At 34.8% G+C, this 20,741-nt stretch overlaps 1 protein-coding gene across 6 annotated transcripts in view; it reads left to right on the top strand.

Annotated features, from left to right (window-relative positions):
- UGGT2 (UDP-glucose glycoprotein glucosyltransferase 2) overlaps nt 1-20,741 on the top strand; it is an 88,283-nt gene that overhangs the window by 33,738 nt on the left and 33,804 nt on the right. For all 6 annotated transcript variants that reach the window (XR_001875819.1, XR_001875820.1, XM_017821066.1 and 3 more), the window contains 12 exons: nt 142-233; nt 1,763-1,913; nt 2,900-3,019; nt 5,569-5,654; nt 9,171-9,306; nt 10,849-10,980; nt 12,339-12,503; nt 12,950-13,073; nt 13,158-13,256; nt 15,330-15,424; nt 17,928-18,134; nt 19,450-19,581. Coding sequence is in view for 4 of the 6 variants with exons in the window: in XM_017821066.1 (XP_017676555.1) it covers nt 142-233; nt 1,763-1,913; nt 2,900-3,019; nt 5,569-5,654; nt 9,171-9,306; nt 10,849-10,980; nt 12,339-12,503; nt 12,950-13,073; nt 13,158-13,256; nt 15,330-15,424; nt 17,928-18,134; nt 19,450-19,581 (1,539 nt within the window). In the remaining 2 variants the exon portion in view is untranslated. The remainder of the gene's footprint in view (nt 1-141; nt 234-1,762; nt 1,914-2,899; nt 3,020-5,568; nt 5,655-9,170; nt 9,307-10,848; nt 10,981-12,338; nt 12,504-12,949; nt 13,074-13,157; nt 13,257-15,329; nt 15,425-17,927; nt 18,135-19,449; nt 19,582-20,741) is intronic.

Raw genomic sequence — 20,741 nt, 5'->3', positions numbered from 1 at the left:
TTGCAGAATTTCTTTAGGGTTTTTATAGATATGTGATATAGATATATAGATATATGGATATATGTGTGTGTATGTATTTATATATGTGTGTTTGTGGTTGACATATACCTAAATAAGTAAGCAGTACTTTTTACTTTTTAGCATTTTCATGAAACACTTGGAATCCAACCTGGAGAAGCACATTTATTTCTAAATGGCCTTCCTATTGACTTGGATTTTCATGATCCTTTTAGGTAAGATGGTACATCTTGTTTGAAGATTACAGAACTACTAATAATACTGGAGAAGTTGTGCTCATGGTGATAATCTCATCTGTTGCATTTTGGGGGCCAGGATGTCCTCCAGTAGAGAGAACACTGGTTTACAGTGGTTTTGCTTTGAATATGAACATTGTATAAGTAGTTGAAAACAGCATTTTCTCTTGGAATGTTTTTTCTAGTTCAGTTAAAATTTTACAACTTACCATGTAAAATTAATTTGGAAACGGAAGGAATCCAATCAGTAGCTGTAAAAAGGTGGGGAAAGCACTTTTGACAGTAAATTAAATGTTTTCATATCCCTGTTTCTTAAAAATTTAAAAAAAAAATTGCAGGCATTAAATTTAGATATCCAACACCTTGGGTTACTTTTGACATGCTTGCAAGTCTCTATCTGGCCACCTTTTATAATAACTTTTGTTAATGCAAAGGTAGTGTGCTTTTTGGTATAAGAAATCTTTTTCTAGTTTGTGCAATTATAATATAATAATTTTGGGTGTGACTTGCCTCTTTTATGCAAGCACTCAAGCCACAAACATTTTCTGTTGTATTCTTCTCTGTTGTCAAGGACAACGAACAGGACTACTTCAAAATTGTTTTTGATGGCCTGCAAAACTGTTAGTAAATCTACTAATTTGTCACAGTCTGTAATTATTTATTTTCAATTTTTAACTCATGTCTTATTTTCTTTTCCATAAAGATTCTTAAACTTTCTTGGGCTTAGTATTTATGCTTGCAATTTTACCTATTTTTTTTGTCAACCAGAGTTTTGAGATGGAGTGACTTGAATCTTTCATAGTAATTATGTGTTTTTTAATGATAGTGCTAGGTTTCATTTCAACGTGTTTTAGAAGAAAGCTTTAGGAATAGAGGAAACTCAAAATGAAGCAGGATAGAAATGAAGGCAGTTGTAAAATCTTGCAAGCTGTGTTCTACAGTGGAGTGCTTCAGGGTTTGTTTCCTTCCCAGATTTGAACTTTAAGATTGTAACAGGTATTCTAGAGTCCCACTGGGTTTTCTGGGAAACTTTAGAGGTGTGGCTGTGTGTTTCCTCCATGCTGTTTTCAGGGTTCTGCAGTGATGCAGACTTAGAGCTCATCTGTGTCCCTATCATGTGCTGCCTGCTTCTCTGCCTACTTGCAAAGCTTCCTCTTAGGATACTCCAGCTTGGGTTTCTGCCTCAGCCAGGACAGTACAGCAAGAAACCTTGTGCTCTGCTGTCCTGCCACGTCTTACTAAAGATGGATAAAATTGCTTCATATACAATAAATGTGAATCAACAAAAGAGTTGTATTATCTCTTGTAGTTCTGTTTTGAAGTAAGTTAAAGATGTACAATTAGGGTGTTATTAACTGATACATTTTTTCAACATTAGTCTGTGGGAGAATATAGAAAGAAAAATATTTCTAAGACTGTTAATATGAGGATTATTTTTAGTATGAAAAATAGTTTTTATGTCATGACAAGAGTTCTGTGTAGACATGTATTTTATCTTCCTGAAAAAGTATCTTAGAGACTCTTAAACTGGAAGGAAAAGTGATGCATGGCCTTCATGAACTTGGAATCAAAGAGGAGATCCTGAGTAAATTTATGAGGTTGCATATACATCCTGCAGATAACAGTTATGCGCTAGATATTCGTCACTCTTCGATAGTAGTAAGTAATTTTAAAATTATTTATTTAAATATTACATATTTGATAATTTTATGTATGAGATAGTTTATCTTTTTTGATAGTGTAATTGAAATACTAGTCCTAAGACTATATTTTTGAGGATGATATTCCTTCAATATATTTGAGGAGTAATTTTCTCTAGTTTATACCTTATTAAAATTTTAAGACGTAAGATATTTAAAAGAAAAGAAAAATGTATCTGAGAGTAGTTTCACACTTACAGCAATAGAATTTGACTTTACAGCAATTAAGCTAGCCACATAACACTATGTGGTATCATCCTATTATGCAAGACTTCTAAGTGTAGTTTACAGGTATGATAAGTGAATTGTGGACCACATAAATATTTTGTTTCTAACTGACCAATGACTGAGCTTTTTACCCTTTTTCAAAATATATGCAGGTTTCACTATAAAGGTTATATACCAGTGAAAAAGGCACTAAAATAAAATTATTTTTACCTGAAAGAGCCATATTTCACTCTTCTGCTTGCCAAGGCTTACACAGAAAGGACTAGAAGAAAAAATTGGCCACATATGGATTGGTTATTTTGGTATATCCAAAGTGCTGTTACTGCACATTATAGATAAATACTGTATTTGGATTACAAGGTGGTTATGCTGGGTTACCCACATATACGTGATATGTTGTTATGATGTTTGTATTGTGAAAGTAGTTTCCACACTTGAAAAAAATGATTTTATTCACACCCTTATGCACAGTACAAATTGTCCTTTTTCCTTTTCCATCCATTAATAGTTTCATGTGTACTGCAAATGAAAACAGTTTGATTGGAAAAAAAAGAGATTAATTTTAGAAGCTACTTTCTGTTACTATTTAAAAAAAAAGGGGAAGACATTTTATTCTTTGCAATCTTTCCATGTGTTTCTGAATATTATTATTTATGTCCACGTATTTTACTCAGTGTTCAGTGTGTGTTTTTTAAGTGACTACCTTTTTTGTTTCAGTGGATTAATAATATAGAACAAGATCACAGCTATAGCACATGGCCTGAAAGCTATCAGGAACTGCTAAGACCCACGCTTCCTGGAGTTCTGCAGCAGATTAGACGCAATTTACATAATTTGGTAAGTTTGGAGAACTTAATATTTTTGCATAACATATCTATTAATATGTGAACAGACAGTTTATTAAAAAATACACATGCTGGATTTACTGTTAAGATTTGTTTTCTATGTGGATCTGCTAATAATAGTGAAGAGTGCTTTGTCTAGTGAGTCATATGCAGTTATTGTCTGATTTCCAGAAATGGACTTGGGCACAGTTTTGTCAGGAGTTTTTGTGTTCCTTTCCATGTTACACATAGATAATTCACTAATATAGAAGAATTTTTTTCATAGTACACTACTGAGGGAACTGTCCTTGTTTTAGAGATGGTGAACAGATGTACAAAAAGATTTATGTTTTAAAGGATACGAATTATGAGTGTCTTGTAGCCTAATTTTTCCTCTGCATGTAGCATTCTGTATCCCTTAGTGAGTTAAGGAAGCAGCTATTGCTGATTTAAAATATAAAAGGTAATTGTATGAACTACAGAATCATAAAATGGTTTGGGTTGGAAAGGACCATTAAAGGTTATCTAGTCCAACCCTCCTGCAGTGACCAGTGACATCTTCAACAAGACCAGGTTGATCAGAACCTCATCCAATCTGTCCTTTACCAGTTTAAATAGTGGTGCCTCCACAGCTTCTCTGGGCAACCGGTTCCCCTGTGACACCTTTGGTGCCTCACCACCCTCATTTCTTCATATTCAATATAAATCTGCCCTCTTTTAGTTCAAAACTGTTATCTCTTGTTCTGTCACTACAGTGTCACTACTACTGGTATAAAGCCTCTCTCCATTTTTCTTATAAGTTTCCCTCTACTCATAGGAGAGGTTCTCCAGCCCTCTGATTGTTTTTGTGGCCCTCCTTTGGACCTGCTCCAACTGGTCCATGTCTTTCCCATACTGAGGGCCCCAGAGCTGGATACTCCAGGTGGGGTCTCACCAGAGTGGAGCAGAGGGGCAGAATCACCTCCTTTGACCTGCTGGTCATGTTTCTTTTGATGCAGCCCAGGATAAAATTCACTTTTTGGGCTGCAAGCACACACTGCCAGCTCATGTCTAGCCTCTCATCCACCAGCACCTGCAAATCTTTCTCTGCAAGGCTGTTGTCAATACCTTCGTCCCTCAGCCTGCATTGATAAACTGGGAGTTGCCTCAACCCAGGTGCAGCACTTGGCCTTGCTGAACCTCTCGAGATTCCCATGGGCACACTTCTTGAGCTTGTTCAGGTCCCTCTGGATGGCATCCCGTCCTTCAGTTGTGTCAATTGCACCACTCAGCTTGGTGTCATCTGCAAATTTGCTGAGGGTGCTCTCAATCACTTGGTCTGTGTCACTAATGAAGATATTGAGTAATACTGGTCACAATACAGACCAGATATTGAGCTGGATGCAACCATCCCACCAATTTCTTACCCTCTGATTAGGCCATCCATCAGCTCCATCTCTCTCCAATTTAAGGAGAAGGATGTTGTGGGGAACCATGTCAAAGGCCTTACAGAAACCCAGATTGATGAAATCTGTAGCGCTTTGCTTGTCCATTGATGCAGTTGTTTAAAGTGACACTAAATTCAGTACATAAAAAGACAGTGAAATTACAAGCAATGTGTAATAAAAAATGTATGTTTCTATGAAGCATACATAGAAACAAAAATAAATATTGGCTTAAAACTTTAATTAAAAGATAGAGCTTTGGGAAAGAATTCTTTCTTTCTGTTCACATATTTAGGTAGTCACTCTTTCACTTCTAATGAAGCATAAGATGTGTGTAATATGAAGTAGATTGCATTATTTATTCAAAGTTAAATTTGTTAAATATAACAGCTGTATTATAGAAGTCTACAACATATCATTTAACTATAATCTGAGGGGGAGAGCAATCAAAATTTTGCAAGTTATTCTGCTGCATTTCATCTGCTTTAGCAAATATGATAAATTCTAAGGGGAGTTTGCAGTGCAAAGCTGAATAAATAAGGTACAGATGTCATAATTAAATCTACATAAGGATAATCTATCTATGCAGATACATCCCAGTTTTAGATTTTATGCATGCCTGAAAGATCTAATTTTATATTCTAAGCTACACTAAGTGAAAGAGAGACTACAAAAATATATGAGACAGAAAGGAAGAATTCTTTCCCAAAGCTCTATCTTTTAACTAAAGTTTTAAGCCAATATATTCCATTTATTTATTTTTGTTTGGTTTTCACAACAGAAGAGAGTCAGTTAAAAGAACTAACATAAAAATAGTCATTATATCCTTTTTAAAATAAATATAAAGTTCATTAATATAAACAAAGTAATGGCACAGAGTCTTTCAAATGAGAAAACAGTATCACTTGGTTTGAAGTTCCTGTTTTCAGCATTTGATCCAAATTCGTTAGTTCTGAAGTTATTTTCATTTATGCTTTTAATGTTTTCTTACAATGAATGCTCTAAAAAATTGAAAACAGTTGAGGCGTACAGCTCCTTTGGAAATTAATGTTTTTATCTTGGATTTTATGTCTGAAAAAAAAATAAAAGCAGACATCAAGAAAAAATGTTGGCTGCATGATATGTTTTCTCTTCTTAGGTACTTTTTGTTGATCCTGTCCAAGAAGATACAGGTGATTACATGAAAGTGGCAGAGTTATTCTACCATTATAATGTACCACTTAGGTAAGGAAAACTGAAAATCTTGAGGAAGAGTCTTCAAATAAGGTTGCTTTCCGTTTTTTCTTCTTCATCTTCATCTTCTGTTTTGCTAGAAAAAGATGTGAATTCAAATGAAGTCCAATTCAACCACGTTCTAATAAGACACATTGGTTACCCACTTGTGTCAAGCTTACTCGGGTATTAAGTCTTCTTAAGCAAATAGATTGCAAGGGATAACGTACTTGACTGTGTGTAAAATGAACTGCAAAAGTCTGATAAAAATTTGTTTTGTCAAATAGTCCCACTGCATGCCCTTGTGAAGCTGCACTGTAATCAAAACATGCTGTAAAACATATTTTGAGAGAATTTTTTTAATTCAATTATTTCCATTGAGGTTGCTTTACTTAACTTTGGTTTTATATAAAAACTTTTAAGACTAAAGCAAGATTGTCCTCATCAAGTTTTGAATTTCTAAAAATTAGCTGTCTGGGTCTGAACTAGTTAGCATTTGAGATAAAGACACTTTTTGGGAACAGTCTGGTTAATCTGAGATGCCTACTTTTAAGAAAAAATGAATTGTTTCATTTTTATGAAAAATGAAACTGTTTATTTCCACAGCTTACAAATGAAGGGTATCCAAGGTTTAGCAAGATGAATTCCATGTTAAATATTTAAAATCTTCCTGTGAAATGTTTTTTGTTTCCTCAATAAGTTACACGGCTTTCCTTTTTCTTTAAAATTTTACTGTCTCTGATAATTGTTTTGTTTTTCTTAATGTTTTATTTTTCAATTACAAAAACATAATGCAGGACAGATATTAGTTACATGTGCATTTTGTCACTTCCTGGGAGACAATACTCCTTCAGTCCTTGAGGAGAATATATCCTAGAACATGATTTGCCTTTTGTGATATATAACAGCGTAAGAGTAGCTAAACTGGGTCAGGGCAAAGATCCATTTTGGTCAGTCTGTCTACAAGAAGCCACAAGGAATTGACTTGGTGTGATAAAAAGCATAGTGGAACCAGGTTCTTTGCCTGATTATTTTCCTGGCATTCATGCATTTAGAGATCAAAGAATTCTTAGGATACTTAGCTATCCTCAATTGGTTTCTGTTCCACAAACTTTTCTGGTTTTCCCTCAAATTCCTGTGAAGTTTTAGCACCCCCGGTATCCTTTTCCAGGTGTTTTCACCATTGAACTATGTGATGTATGAAAAACTTGCTTTATTTGTTTTGAGCCAGAGTTTTAGTAGCTTCATTTACTGTCTCTGTGCTCTTATAAACAGGAACCTAAGCAGTCTCTCCCTCTCTCTCTTGATTTTATAGGTGTCATGATTTTATAAAGCTCTGCTGTGTTCAACTGCACTCATTTCATTCCCTAGGTTACAAGTTATTCTTTTCCTGAAAGCTGTTCCAAAGTTTGTTTTATTTTCTGCGTTGTCTCTCTCCGGACTTTCTTAGTGTTAATATGTCTTCTCTGAGATGAGAGCAACAGCCATGTACACAGTATTCAAGATGTAGACAAGTCATGGGGTCTATCTTGTCATATGATATTTACTTTTGCTGACTGTTTCTATGGCATCCAGGTGACATAAGTCTTTGGGAAAAGTTATTTGCAATAGTGAGATGTAAAAAATGGGAGAAGCAATTAGTTGTAGAACATGCTGCATCTTTATGAATTGATTATTATTTGTATCTTTTTAGAAAACTTGCTGTATTTCTTAATCCCTCTGTCCTGTGATCTGGTACACACCTGATTGTCCTGAACACCTGTCTAAATGATTTTATACTGATAAGACAGATTTCATTTTAATAGCCTTAAGATATCTAATGTGAAGTGGCTATCTAAGTGAAAAGCTGACTTCCTAAATCAACCTACTGATTGTAAATATGAAGGTCCACTGAAGCATGGGCTCAGCCTTGCAGGTGGTCGTGTTGTTGTAGTAGCTCTCATGTATCACGGGACCAGTAGGTGCCTCATGTTCTTGTAGCAGCTGTGACAGAGCTGTACACTTCGTGGAAATACTTGCAGGATGCACGGTGTTTTGTATAGCAGGAGCCAGATTTGGGTCTCTGATAGTTCTTTAGAAAGACTGTAGTTCTCTTGTTTTGCCTTGCAATTTGCCTCTTTTCTATAGTTGGCATAAATTTTGATCTTTCAGCCAGCTGCTGCATATGGGACATTATCCAGGGCTGTCATATGTGTGGTCAGGAATAGGCAGCAGCTTATACAGCTGTAGTTCATAGATTGCTGTGGTTGTGTAAGCCATTTTGCACATTATTAGATGGTTTTGGTTGCAGGTTGGCAGCCATAGACATCTCTACCTGTAGGTTGGCTATAAAGTAAATGTAGAGGAGAAAAAAATTGAATCGCTGCTTCTGTAGAGGTTTCTCATGGAGCAGCCTTTTGGTGGCCTGTTAGGTTTGTTTTGGGACAAGTGACAGCTAAAGGCAGAGGATTTTCCTGCAGATCTAATATGTATAGCATTAGCTGCAGATGCTCAGGATGATTCAAGGATGTGTTCTAGAAAATTACATGCTACCCCAGAGTCCAGCTAAGTATTTGCATAAAATCTCTATTTCTGATTCATAAAAGTATCTGGTTTTTACCATCTTCTTCCTCATGGCTCTCTCCCATTGCACAAGCAGGTTTCATGTTAAAATGCTGGTTAAAATGCACTTCTAAGAAAATTTATTGATAGCAGAGAGTGGAAGGCTTGGAAATGTTTAGAAGGGTTCTGATGGCTTTGGACTCACAAAATTCTGGATGACTGGCAGAATCCATCTTCCTAGTCTTCATCTTTTAATGCAAACAACTATGTTCATGAATAGGCATATATTTTTTCCTCTTCGGAATCCATAAGTTCTAGCCATGGACATAGATGTGCTCTGTCACTTGGGACTCAGCAGAAGGATTTTTCGTGTTCTTTTCCTATGTCATGTATGATGTGGAATTGACTGTAATGATCAGAATTCCTTTCCAATAGTGTAGTAGAGACCAGAAGGATCCTTATTTGTTCTTGGCAGGGAATATAACTTCAAATATCTTCAGTTTTCTCTCTCCTGGGTGTTTAGTTTGGGAAAGACTTTGTGCTTTAGTCATTATGCCACTATTTGCAGTCTGTTTGATCAGATTGTCTCATTGCTCAATGTCTTTGTTCCCCTGAGAAACAAGATCTTCACATCAGTGTCTTGGACTTTTAGGCTTTCTGGATGTTGTGGTTTTACTCCAGCCTGCAGTTAAAGCCCTCAGAGCTGCTGGGTCACTGCTCCTTGGTGAAATGGGGTAGAGAATTGGAAGAGCAAAAATGAGAGAACATGTGGGTTGAGATAAAGACTAATAGGTAAAGCAAAACCCATGCACACGAACAAAGCAAGGAATTCATTCACCACTTCCCTTGGGCAGGCAGGTATTCAGCCATCTCTAGGTACAGGGTTTTCATCACTAAGCGTTGGGCAGATTACTTAAATGCAAACATCTTACTCTTCTGTGTTGGTATTAGAATGCGTGTGAAGCGGATATTTTTGCTTGTTTATAGAATTGGAATTGTTTTCATTTTAAATACAAAAGAAGAAATTGATGGAAATGAAGATGCTGGAATAGCTCTTTGGAGAAGTTTTAGTTACATTGCGGAGGAATATGACACCTTTCAGGCCTTTACCTCAATAATTAAGGTTAGTTCTTTCACAAGAAATCACCTTTTTTCTTCTTTTTTATTAAAATTTATTAATTTTTAATATAATTAGGATCTTGCTACCTTGTGATAACATGAGATGTATGCATTTACTTTATACGGAAATGTTAGAAACGTGTAGCATTAATATTCTATTATTTGCAGAAATGCTTTCCTTCCTCAGAAACCAACTTGCTCTTTTCATTTTACCTATCAACAGGCTGTCTTCAATAATATAAAAAATTAGATACATGCCTTGCAGCTTTTAGTATTTTCTTATGAAATATTATTCTCTATTATTTGTGTTAATGCGATGGCCCTGTCTTTGTGTTCTGTATCTTCTGGAGTACAGGGATTTTAATGTCACTTTGGTAGTCCTGTCAGCTTTGAAAAACCCTTTGTTTTTCTCCAATGTAGAAGGTGAAACAGAGTAAGATAATTTCTTTCTTTTTTGATAATGCTTGAGCTGTTCATGAATGTACAAAACATAGAGACGCTCCAGGCTTGCAGCTTAATGCTTGACACAGGCTTTCTTTGTGAGAGAATGCAGGTTCTTGTAAAGACAGGAGTTTCAGAGGTGAGAGATGAATGGAGGAAAATAAAGTGAGCAGTCCATGTAAAGGCTCTGCAGGTAAAAATTACATCAGAGAATATGGTATTAATGCATAACATTTTTACTTACATTTCTTTTCTATTTTTCTGTTTAGTGCTTAGAAACTGATGTCATGGATAAACTTAGAGAGCTTAAGATGAAAGAAATTAAAGTAACTAGGATTACCTTGGGAGAGAAATCCACAGATGTTAGGGAGCTGACAATTATCCCTGACCAGAATCACAAAATATAATTTACAGTGTTCTTTTTAAAATGTTGTGTTTCTCTCTTTACTTTGTTTCATAATATAAAAAGGAGAGAATGATAAATATAATTAAAAGATCGCAAAAATATAAGCAATAAAATACAAGTTTGAGATACTCAGATCTATAGAGGAAAATGTATTGTTCCTCATTTGAAAAGAAGTGGACTGAATATTTTTCACTTCAAATTTCTATTGTATGTTTAATGAAAGTAATAAAATATTATTCTATGAAATAAAATAACATTTCTAAGGAAAAATTATTTCTGTAGGAAAAAGTATCAGTGACTAATTTAGGCTTGGATTAATCCCATATAGATTCAGGTAACTACCCATGATTAGGTAGTTTATTGAAAGAACTTAGATTGCTTCTCTAATTAGTGGAGAGAAATAACCTTTCACATTCAGCTCACATAAGTGTATTTCCTTTGCCACTTCAGATTTAGACTAAAGGTATAATAATACATTAATCAGAACAGTGCTCTGATGTAAAATTGTGCATATGAGCAATGGTGATAATTACTAAAGCGATATAAAAACTTCAATACAGCAATATAAAATTATATTGATACAAAATTTGCTAGAGCATGATAAAAAAATTATTGTTTATATACTTTTATTGATTTTATCGAGTTATGTTTGACAATTCACCACATTTTTTTAATTTCTTTCTGTTATAATTTTTACAGATGTACCATGAAGTGAGAGATGGAAGTGTTCTAACAGTAGATGATGTGAAAGATGTCCTTAGAAGTGAATACCCCAATGCTGATGTTCAGAGTATACTAGGTGTTCATTCTGAACATGATGAAGGGAGGAAGGTATGTTGAGAGCCAGAAATACTGCAGTGTACAACTTAATGCATTTGCTAAGCTGAAGGATTGCTAAATGTTAAAGTAAGTAGATACAGCACCTTTGAGTCATTTTCTTCAGCTACCATTCAGTCATTAATGGAAATGCTGCAGGGGTTTCTGCATTACTAGTCTCACTATGAAAATTTACTCTTGCCTGCTGTATTCAGGAGCACAAGTATTTTTTTTTTAGTAGTCATGTCAAGGGGTCTCCCTCATGCTGTAGAAATTATATGTGTCTCTGGGTGAAGAGCTGAAACCTGTCTTCTAGGTGGATCATTGTTTTCTTTAATTCTGCCTTCTGGTTATAATATCCTTTGGGAAAGACAGCTATGGATTTTTATTTAAAGGCTGTAGAGAAGACATTTTTATCTGTAATTGAGTAGACAGTTTTCTGCTAAAACATACATAAAATACCTTTTTCCTCTGTGTGTCTTCAGCCATGCTGTTCATACAGTCTTGTGGTTTTGACTCCATTTAATTTATTTCCTTTTAAAATTTGTTATCTAATGTGTATTATATTTCTTTAAAAAGATGTATTGGGGCAGCCAGAAAAAAGGGTGCTATATGCCTTATGCTGTTTATTCCTCACTGGAATAAAGTCTAGAGGCTTTGTGTGGCGGGGCAGTTTGAATCTGTCCTGGAAACAAGTGAGTACAGTTAGGAGAAGTCTCCCACAGAGAATATTAAAGAAAGAAAAATAGTCAGCCACCAGGAAGAAATCCCCTGTACAAGCAGGGACAGTGAGACTGTGATGAAGACCAGGGAGGAGACAGTGGGATGACAGAAAGATGAACACATAGGTATTGCAAGAAAACATGAAATGATGCAGAATATAAGAAGGGAGAGTTGCTTACAATACATCTTTATTTTTCTTTGTCTCACTGAATTTTCTAATTTTGAGGAAAAATCAGCTTGTTCTGATTTCTTATCAAATAAGACCTCACTTATGAACATAAAAACCTTTTGAGGTTTTTTTAGGGTACTTTCTTTGGGAAAAAAAAAACTTTGTCTCAGGGTTTTTCTCTAATGTTGTTGCTTAATTTTTTTTCCTAAGAATGTTAAGCAAAATAAAAGAATATTTCTCAGCAAGTTTAGAACACCATCTACAGAGCTATGATTTCTTTTGTCATTCTGTTTGAGAAATGAGTCCCATCTGTTCCTCTGTGCTTTCCAAACGCTTCTTGTTTTCTCCCTGCTACTCATGAGAAGGTGTGACAGTGATGAGTGCGTGGAGATTAGAGTTCATCCTCTCTTGATATTAGTTTCATTTTTTGCAACAGTCAGCCACAGTCTGTTTAATCCTGTGATATTTCTGATGTGATCAGGCAGGAGCAACCTTTTATAAAAGGAGTGGCCTGGGCCCATTGCCTCAAGTGCTGTTTAATGGCGTGCCCTTTAATAGAGACGAGATGGATGTTGAAGAGTTAGAGACAGTTATTCTTCAGAGGATTATTGATGCCACCAAGTTCTTCCAGCGGGCAGTGTTCATGGTATGTTCAACATTACTGAACGAAGGCAAGATGAAATATTTGGCAGTAAATTGTTTGAGTCATGTTTATCTATTAAGTTTTTTATAATGAGATGGCTTGGAATTAATAATAGCACACCTGCAGTTACATTGTTACATTAATTTGTGGTCATGGTTTTGAAACAGTACATTTAAATTATTCAAGACTGGAGGATCAACTGAGCATATAGTAATTATATTGGTTTTTTCAACCAGAAACTGAGACTATACTGCAGTTGTTAATTGAAAAATGTGCATCTGATATTTTGAAATACTATCTGTCTGATATAATTTATGTGGTTTTGACTTGACATAGTCCATAATTTGGTGTATATAGAAGCTTTAAGCTCAGTTGAAAGACTGTACAAATACTTGGTCTTTGTCTTGAAACTATAAAAGTACAGATTTAATTTTTTTCTCTTACTACAGGGTTTGCTAAATGATCACATGAATGCAATAGATTTTCTTATGGACCAGAACAACATAGTTTCCCGTATAAACCCCGCTATTCTTGGAGCAGAAAGAAGATACATACCTTTCAGACCCACATCCGGTAACTACTTTTCTCAGATTGGCTGTTGTTATGATTTTTATTTTTCTTTTTAATGTTTAACATATTGCATTTTACATTTTGCAGTTCCATTTGATGTGGAAGACTTCTCTACTTTCTCCTTTTTGGACTCACAAGATAAAAGTGCTGTAATTTCAGACAACATGAAGTATTTAACAAAAAAGGGTACATTAGTTTCCTGTATGGGTTATCTGTCTATCTGTATATGGGTATTACACTGTTAAATTGTTGAAGTTTGCCAGTAAAATATCCTGAATAAGTCAGTATCCCAAGGATCACATGTAAACAACTACATTTTCTAATATCCTAGTACCTTCTTTAAGGAACCAGATCACATCCAAATATTATAAGCATAAATTATAATTAACAGGATAGTTATTTTCAAATTTGTAGTTTTGAAATGGGATGGATGTGGTGGCTAGTTGTTTTTTGTTTCACAAACATAAAGTTTAAAAGCTTTGCAAGACTTTTCAGCTTTGGAAACAGATGCAGTTTTCAAATTAATATTTTACTTGAGAATGTTAGAGGATATTCAGTTTTCAAGTGACTCTTAGCTGCACCATTATCAAATGCAGAATATATAGTCTTTGTAATATCTATACCAAAATTAGGCATATCTGTAATTTCAGGAATAATTGATTATATATCTTATTTATTAGCATAAGTATCTTCTTATTTTTCGCCTAGTTAGGTGGTTTAATTTTGCTATATGAAACTTTGTCTTTTTGTAGAAAAGAAATAAAATATATTCTGATAAGCCCTGCCAGGGGAAGTTTAGGTTGGATATTAGGAAGAAATTTTTTACGCAGAGAGTAGTAAGACATTGGAATGGGCTGCCCAGGGAGGTGGTGGATTCGCCGTCCGTGGAGGTTTTTAAGATGAGACTGGATGTGGCACTGAGTGCCATGGTCTAGTAACCATGGCAGTGTTGGATCAAGGGTTGGACTTGATCTCGGAGGTCTTTTCCAACCCTGTTGATTCTATGATTCTATGATATTATCACTCATTGATACATTTTATATTTATTAAAACTCAATTTTTTTGTACATTTGAACTATTTTTTAATGTAAACATTCTTATTGCATATACAAGTACATTACCTTGGAGTTAGAGGAAATTACAACAGAGGGGGCATATTTCTGCATGGAATTTTACCTTATTTACTTCTAGGAGGGAACAGTTAACAATTGCTCTTAACCAGTCCATCAAGAGACAGAATAACCATGTTAACAAAGTGCTGTTCTTTCACTGATTTTTATGTAATATTTACAGAGTTTCTACTTATTCCGTTATCAGAAGTAAATGCCAAATACTTAAATTTCTTCAGAATACAATTATTTGGCTCTATTTGATTCTGTGTCTTCAACCATAGGGACATCCCAGCTAGCTGTCAAATGACTGACTTTCAATTTTAGGCTTATTTGTAAGATTGAGATCTCTTGTGTAAAGCCCATAACCTTTAAGCTGGAATCTATATTTCATATCTCTGTCCCCAGTATGTTTCTCTAGACCACAGCAAGAGTTAATAATAACCTCTTCCTAGAATCTCACCAGAACCTTTGAAAATTTCTGTCTATATGTATTACCTTTTAGGGGATATAGGATAGACCTGGGTAGACTGATATTCTTCTACAGATAATTTTGCAGAATTTTTCACATACTGTTCCTCTTCTATGACAAGTAAAGAACAGGAGACTGCAGAGCAGGAAAATAGGAAATTTTCTGCAAATACACTTACACAGTAGTTTACTTTCTTTGGACTGTATTTATTATTATTCCCATTTGCCTCCAGAAGGTTTTTTCAGCATTTAGTTGAAGGACTCTACTGCCAGAGAAAGTGGTTGGCCTAGTTTATGCATTCTTGTAACGACTTAATTCTTCTCATTTCTGGCTATATGAGCAGCCTCCAATCCAATGTTCACAAGTAACCTCTGGTAAAGCAGATCTTGTTAATTGGAGCTATCTTATTACTTAGGGCCCTTTTGTTTCAGTGCTGCAACAATGGCTTGGCTCTTTTAGTGACTTTGTCCTATTAACATGGTAAATTACCTCCTAAGAATCTTATTTCAATTCAGAGAACAAAAGATTCAGATGTGGCAAAGATTAGTCTTGCAATTGAAGTCAGCAGTCAAAGATACACATAAATTTTGAAATCTCAAACAGAATTAATTAATTCATTATTCATTAGTTGTGAGAAGATTCTCCAGAAAGTAATGCAGGATTATCTTTAATTTTCAGATGAAGACACAGTATATGCTGTTACTATCTGGATTATTGCTGATTTTGATAAACCATCTGGTAGACGACTGCTTTCTAATGCCCTGAAAAGCCTGGTGAGTTTCTAGCAGGTTTTATGAAATTAATTATTATGAACATGTTCTTAACAACGCTCTGCACATTCAATAATTATACTGCTACATAAAGGTGTAACAACGTTTTCTTTGTGGGTCAGGTGCATACTTGAGAGACTGTGCTTTTGTTTTGCCCAACTCCCCCCCAGAAATGATTATTTGGTTGGTTCTTGGGTCATGACACAGGAGAGAAACTATGACACTGTGTACTAAAAGGGTGAATGTCTTCCCAGTTACAGACTTTCTCCCATCAGGTAGCCTAGCATGTGACCTGGGCCAAGGAATTTAGCATACTGCCTGTTGATGTGAGCCATTATGCAGTGTTCTCCTGTTATATGGCATAACTGTGGTCATGAAGCGACCATTTTTTCATGTACTGTTTGTGTGCTTCAAAGACAGATTAATTTTTGTTTGTGTGTTCTTAATATGTTAGGAGGATCATCCACATTCATGAGTTTGCTTTTTTTTTAAGTTCTTCTGTATTAATAATATGATTTAAAGTATAAATGTCTAAAATACAAATACGTAAATATACTTTATAAAGTGTAAATGTCTCATGTGAATATAAATGACCAAAAACTCTCAGTTCGGGTCAGGTTAGGAGAGTGCTTAAACTGAAATTGGGAAAGCATCTACATTTTCCAATCAGGAATGAAATAGGAACCACCCTAAGGGAATTAGAAGATTGATATCTTGCAGAGAGCATGTGATAACAAGTATGTATTAGAGAGAGGCTTTAAAAAACGTAAAGAGGAATATTCAGTACAAGTCCTTGTTACAGAAAAACATTTAATTTCTCTGACTGCTTGATCAGTGACCCAAGCTTGACATGTCTTCCATCTGTAGTTTCGTTTTCTACCCACCACTTCAGCAGAGGAAAAATTCCATATTCCCAGCTAAGAGGTGAGAACTGCCTAGGCAAGTCCCCATGTGTTAGTAAGGAGAATCTAGGAAAGAAAACTATTAGAAAAAAACATTCTGAATAAGGTTTGTCGAATCTTCAGTGCAACAGCGGTTTAATTGGTTATCTTCATTCTAATTCATAGATTGATTCACATAAACCTCCTGTACTGCTTGGTCTAGTGACTTTCAAGTGTCATGACAAAAAAAACAGAACCAGTATTTTTCTGAAGTCCATTGATTTGTATGGAGGTTCTCCTTTCTAGTCCCTTTTGTCTATCAAATCAGGGTCTAGTAGAATTTCTGATAGTTGCAGAATTGGCACAAACACCTCTTGCTCATGACTTGCCATCAGCATTTGAAGAAAACATGCAAGAATCTGGGCGGGAAAGTGGCTGAAGGAAATTCACTTTTAACTATTCCAACTAATATATACTGTTTTGAAAACTACAAATATATTTTTACTTCATTTGAAAAAAAAGCTAGAGATGTCTTAGCTGGAAGAGACCTTTACAGTTCATCCAGTTCAGCCTCCCACTCAGAGTGGGATTATTGCCTTTATTAGATCAGGTCAACTGTAGGTGTGTCTGAAGGATTCCTGGAAATCTCCAAGGTGGCAACTCTGTCCCCTCTCTTTAGAATTTGCTCTGGTGTTGCACTGCCTTCCTAATACAGTTTTTTCTGCCAGGCCAAAATTTGTGACCATTAACCCTTGTTATACTCTGCTGCTACCAAGAAGGATTTGGCCCCAGTCATGTTTTTCATTCCCCTTCAGTAGCAGTTGTTTGCTATTAGAGTCCCCTGTAGCCTCCTCTTTGCCAGACTGAGCAAGCCCAGGTTCTTCAGTATTTCCTCATAGTCTTCTGACCATCTTAAAAGCCCTTTGCTGAAGCCTCTCCAGCATTTCAACATCTTTTACTGCACTGGGGGGGGACCATAACTGTTTTAACAAAGTTTTTCTCAAGGGCTGCAATTTAAAGTTTGCTAACGTTTAGTGTGTTGAGTACCAGTGATTGCACTACTTATTTTTTTATTCCTTACTGCAATAAAGTCCATTTACCTTTTCTTCGGTTAGTGATGCTATTTGATCCTACCTTAGAATCCTCATGCTCTCTGGTAAAATTTGAGTGGCATCACTGACTTTAGCAGGTGAAAGATTTTTCTGCTGATTAAGATTAAAGGGGTAAGTGGATAAATTTGCTTGCATTTATTTTATGCTTAGTTTGATAGTTTTTGAAAAACAGAAAAATGTCTACAAAACCAGTTCTGAAGTCTGTAAATGAACACTTGTGTATATCCTTTGTTAAAAATATGCTTCTGCAAAATGCACAAAGGCAATTGTTCTATTAAAAAAAACCTTCTATTTAAAATATGTATTACAGAATAGGTAAATCCTTACTAATCATGTTTTAACTCCTAGTTGAAATTATGAATTATATTACAGCATTGAAGTATATTTTCTAAAGACAAATAGCTGCAAAAAAATTAAATACTTAAGTTCATTTCACAGAGATATGAATACACTACATAACAGCAGATGGAATTGTAAATGAATATGCTTATTATTCTGTATTTTTCTTTGCAGAAAACAAGCAGTCATACACGAGTAGGGATTTTGAACAATCCTTCATCAAAAATAAAGGAATCTAACACAGCCATTGCAAGAGGAATTTTGTCTGCTTTTCTAACACAAAATAACAGCAACTTAAAAAGTTTCCTCAGTAAACTCAGTAAGGAAGAGACAGCAAAATCCCTTGCTGCTGGAACTAAAATTACTAAATTCCTCATCCCAGTGAGTAAAAACTAAATTAGATTACTTTCTTTTTCATTTTACATATATTTTATTGTAAGGGGGCATGGTTGAGAGTGACAGCGTGTGGCCAAATGTTACTAAGTTTATAACCCTTATACAGTTTCTGCTGAAGCAGATTTGGATTTTTGGCAACTTTTATACAGTTGAAGAATAAAGAATTTATTTAAAGTCAAGCAAGAGTACTGAAAAATAGAAAGTACAGATACTGGATAATCGAAACCAAAATAGTTTATTTTTTAATTGTTGATTTTTTTTTATAGCTCTCAGTTAAAATTACAATATTAATGTTTTTCAAGAATTAGGACTTCAGAAGTAACTTTTTACTGCTGCTGTGGTTGTGAGCAGTAGTAGGCACAGACTGAAGCATTATACAGTTCTGGACAACATTTTCTGCTCTGTTTTTATGCAAATTCATTGGTTTAAAATACAAATGTTGCTGATTTCAAATTTCGCATGTAGAGTGGAGCTGAGTTATCAAATAACAGCTGCTAACTACAGGTTTTGTTTCAGAAGGAGCTATAAATTGTCGTCTTTTTAAATAGGAGGTGTTGCAAGACTAAGAGAACTGGCAACATACTGGAAAATTAATTAGTTGCTTTGAGTCATACTTTTATTTCTTTAATGGATTTTGAAAGACGTAAAGGTAGATAATCAAGCAGGCATGTTACTGATTTATTTTGTTTTGTTTATTCTGATACATTAATTGTATCTGAGCGAATCTATTTGCTTGGTCTGCACATTACTAGTGAAGAAATACATATCAGGAGAGTTTAATATAGCATGATAATTTTGACAGGTAAGGCACAGTGCCAGTGTAAGTTTTGACATTTTTTCCCACTTCAGACATGGATTTGTTGTGTGTCTTATTGGATGATGTTGGCTTCCCCAAAACATTCAAGTTGTATCCAGTGGCCACATGAATGACTGTTAGGTTTTTGGGGTATTATGGATTTTTTGTACATCTTTTTCCTAAAAGTGAGAATATAGTTCAGTTGTTAACAGAAAATATTATTTTTCATGCAGCTGTGTGCTGGATTGTGGAAAAAGTGCTTACCCTCAGGCTCAGTTTTCCTCTCACGGTAATTCAGAGTTGCCCCAGGGTAAAAACAGCACCCCAGCTAATTGTGAGACCTTGGCTCCACACCAAAGTCATGTACTTACACTGAAGTCGAGGTTGTTTTGCTTTGATTTCTCATTACCACATAACTTAGAGAAAATCTTTGATTACCTCATCTGTTACAGAATTTATTTTTGCTGAATCATTCCACCATCTTATGCTTTACCTTTGCTTTAGGGAATGGATGGCAATACTTTTGAGAAGAAGTACAACACTTTAGGACTGGATTTAATTAAAACCCACCAGATGTTCTGCCAGGAGGTTCTTAAACTGCTTCCTGGGCAAATGGCTGTTATGAGCAATGGCAGGGTAAGAAAGAAAGTAATTCATCACTCAGTCTTCTTGTAGGAATTTTTTACTTCCTGGAACTTCAGTTTCAAGCTAAAGAAAATGCATTATAATAATTTCCCAGTTATTCATCCTAGAGTTAGAGAATGGTATGAATTTTTGCCTTTGGGGTTTTTTAGTTTGTTTTACTCCTATTTTTTTCATGAGGTCTATTCCATTGAAGCTGCTATGTATGTGTGTAATTCCCACAGCTATTTTAGAGTTAATCTGACGAAATTCTCTAAATGGTTTAATATCTGATTTTTTATTTATGATATTTAAGAATAAATTTTGATCCTGAGCTTACCTATATTATACCACATAAATAAATATATATAAATTACATTGTCTAGGTTAGTATTTCAAGTTGTAAAACACCACATTTTTTATAAATATTAAGTTGTTTTATAGTCTTAATTCTTAATATTCAAATAAAAGTATAGTAATTTTTTTGTTTCTTATATGTATATTCTGGAACCAATACCCTTAATTCCAGTGTGTCTGTAGGTGAACCGTGATTTAAAAAATACAATGTTGCATTCAATATTTAGTACTTGTTAAATGACAGTCAATATCTAACATTGTAAATAAAATCTATACAGACTACTCCTTTACTCTTTTCTATTTTCTGTTTACTGCTCCACCATTAGAAAGAAAGAGATATTGTGTTGGCATCTCATTACTGGAACCTCTCTTTAAATTGTGACTTTAGTTACTTTTGTGCATCCTAAATGCTTCTGAGATGCAACTGAAACACCTCTAAGAAACACACAGAAAGCATTTCTGTTGATGAAGCACAAAAGAATTGTTGGCTTTTTTGGTGTCAACTCCCCCATAGCTAAATATGCAATGTTATTTTATAAATTATCATTACTGTTTTCTATGCCTAAAAAGCTCAAATAATGTCATATTTTAAGTTTTGGGGAAATAGGTTTCCTAAAAATACTTGGATAAATTTGATAGTGCACATTCCATCTGAATGTGTGTTTTCACTTAAAAGATTACTTTAAAAAAAAAGATATGGGATATCCTTCACTTCTTTCCTAGCTATTTCAGCACTTTAGTTTTATTTTCATGAGCAAATTAAATTTTTTTCTAGTTATAACTTGTACAAAATTAGCATGGTATTTTATAATCACACT

The sequence above is a fragment of the Lepidothrix coronata genome, unplaced genomic scaffold (genome assembly GCF_001604755.1).
Source record: "Lepidothrix coronata isolate B3197 unplaced genomic scaffold, Lepidothrix_coronata-1.0 Scaffold88, whole genome shotgun sequence".
Taxonomy (NCBI): domain Eukaryota; kingdom Metazoa; phylum Chordata; class Aves; order Passeriformes; family Pipridae; genus Lepidothrix; species Lepidothrix coronata.
Note: the sequence above shows the minus strand (reverse complement) of the source record. Positions and strands in the feature narration are given on the sequence as shown.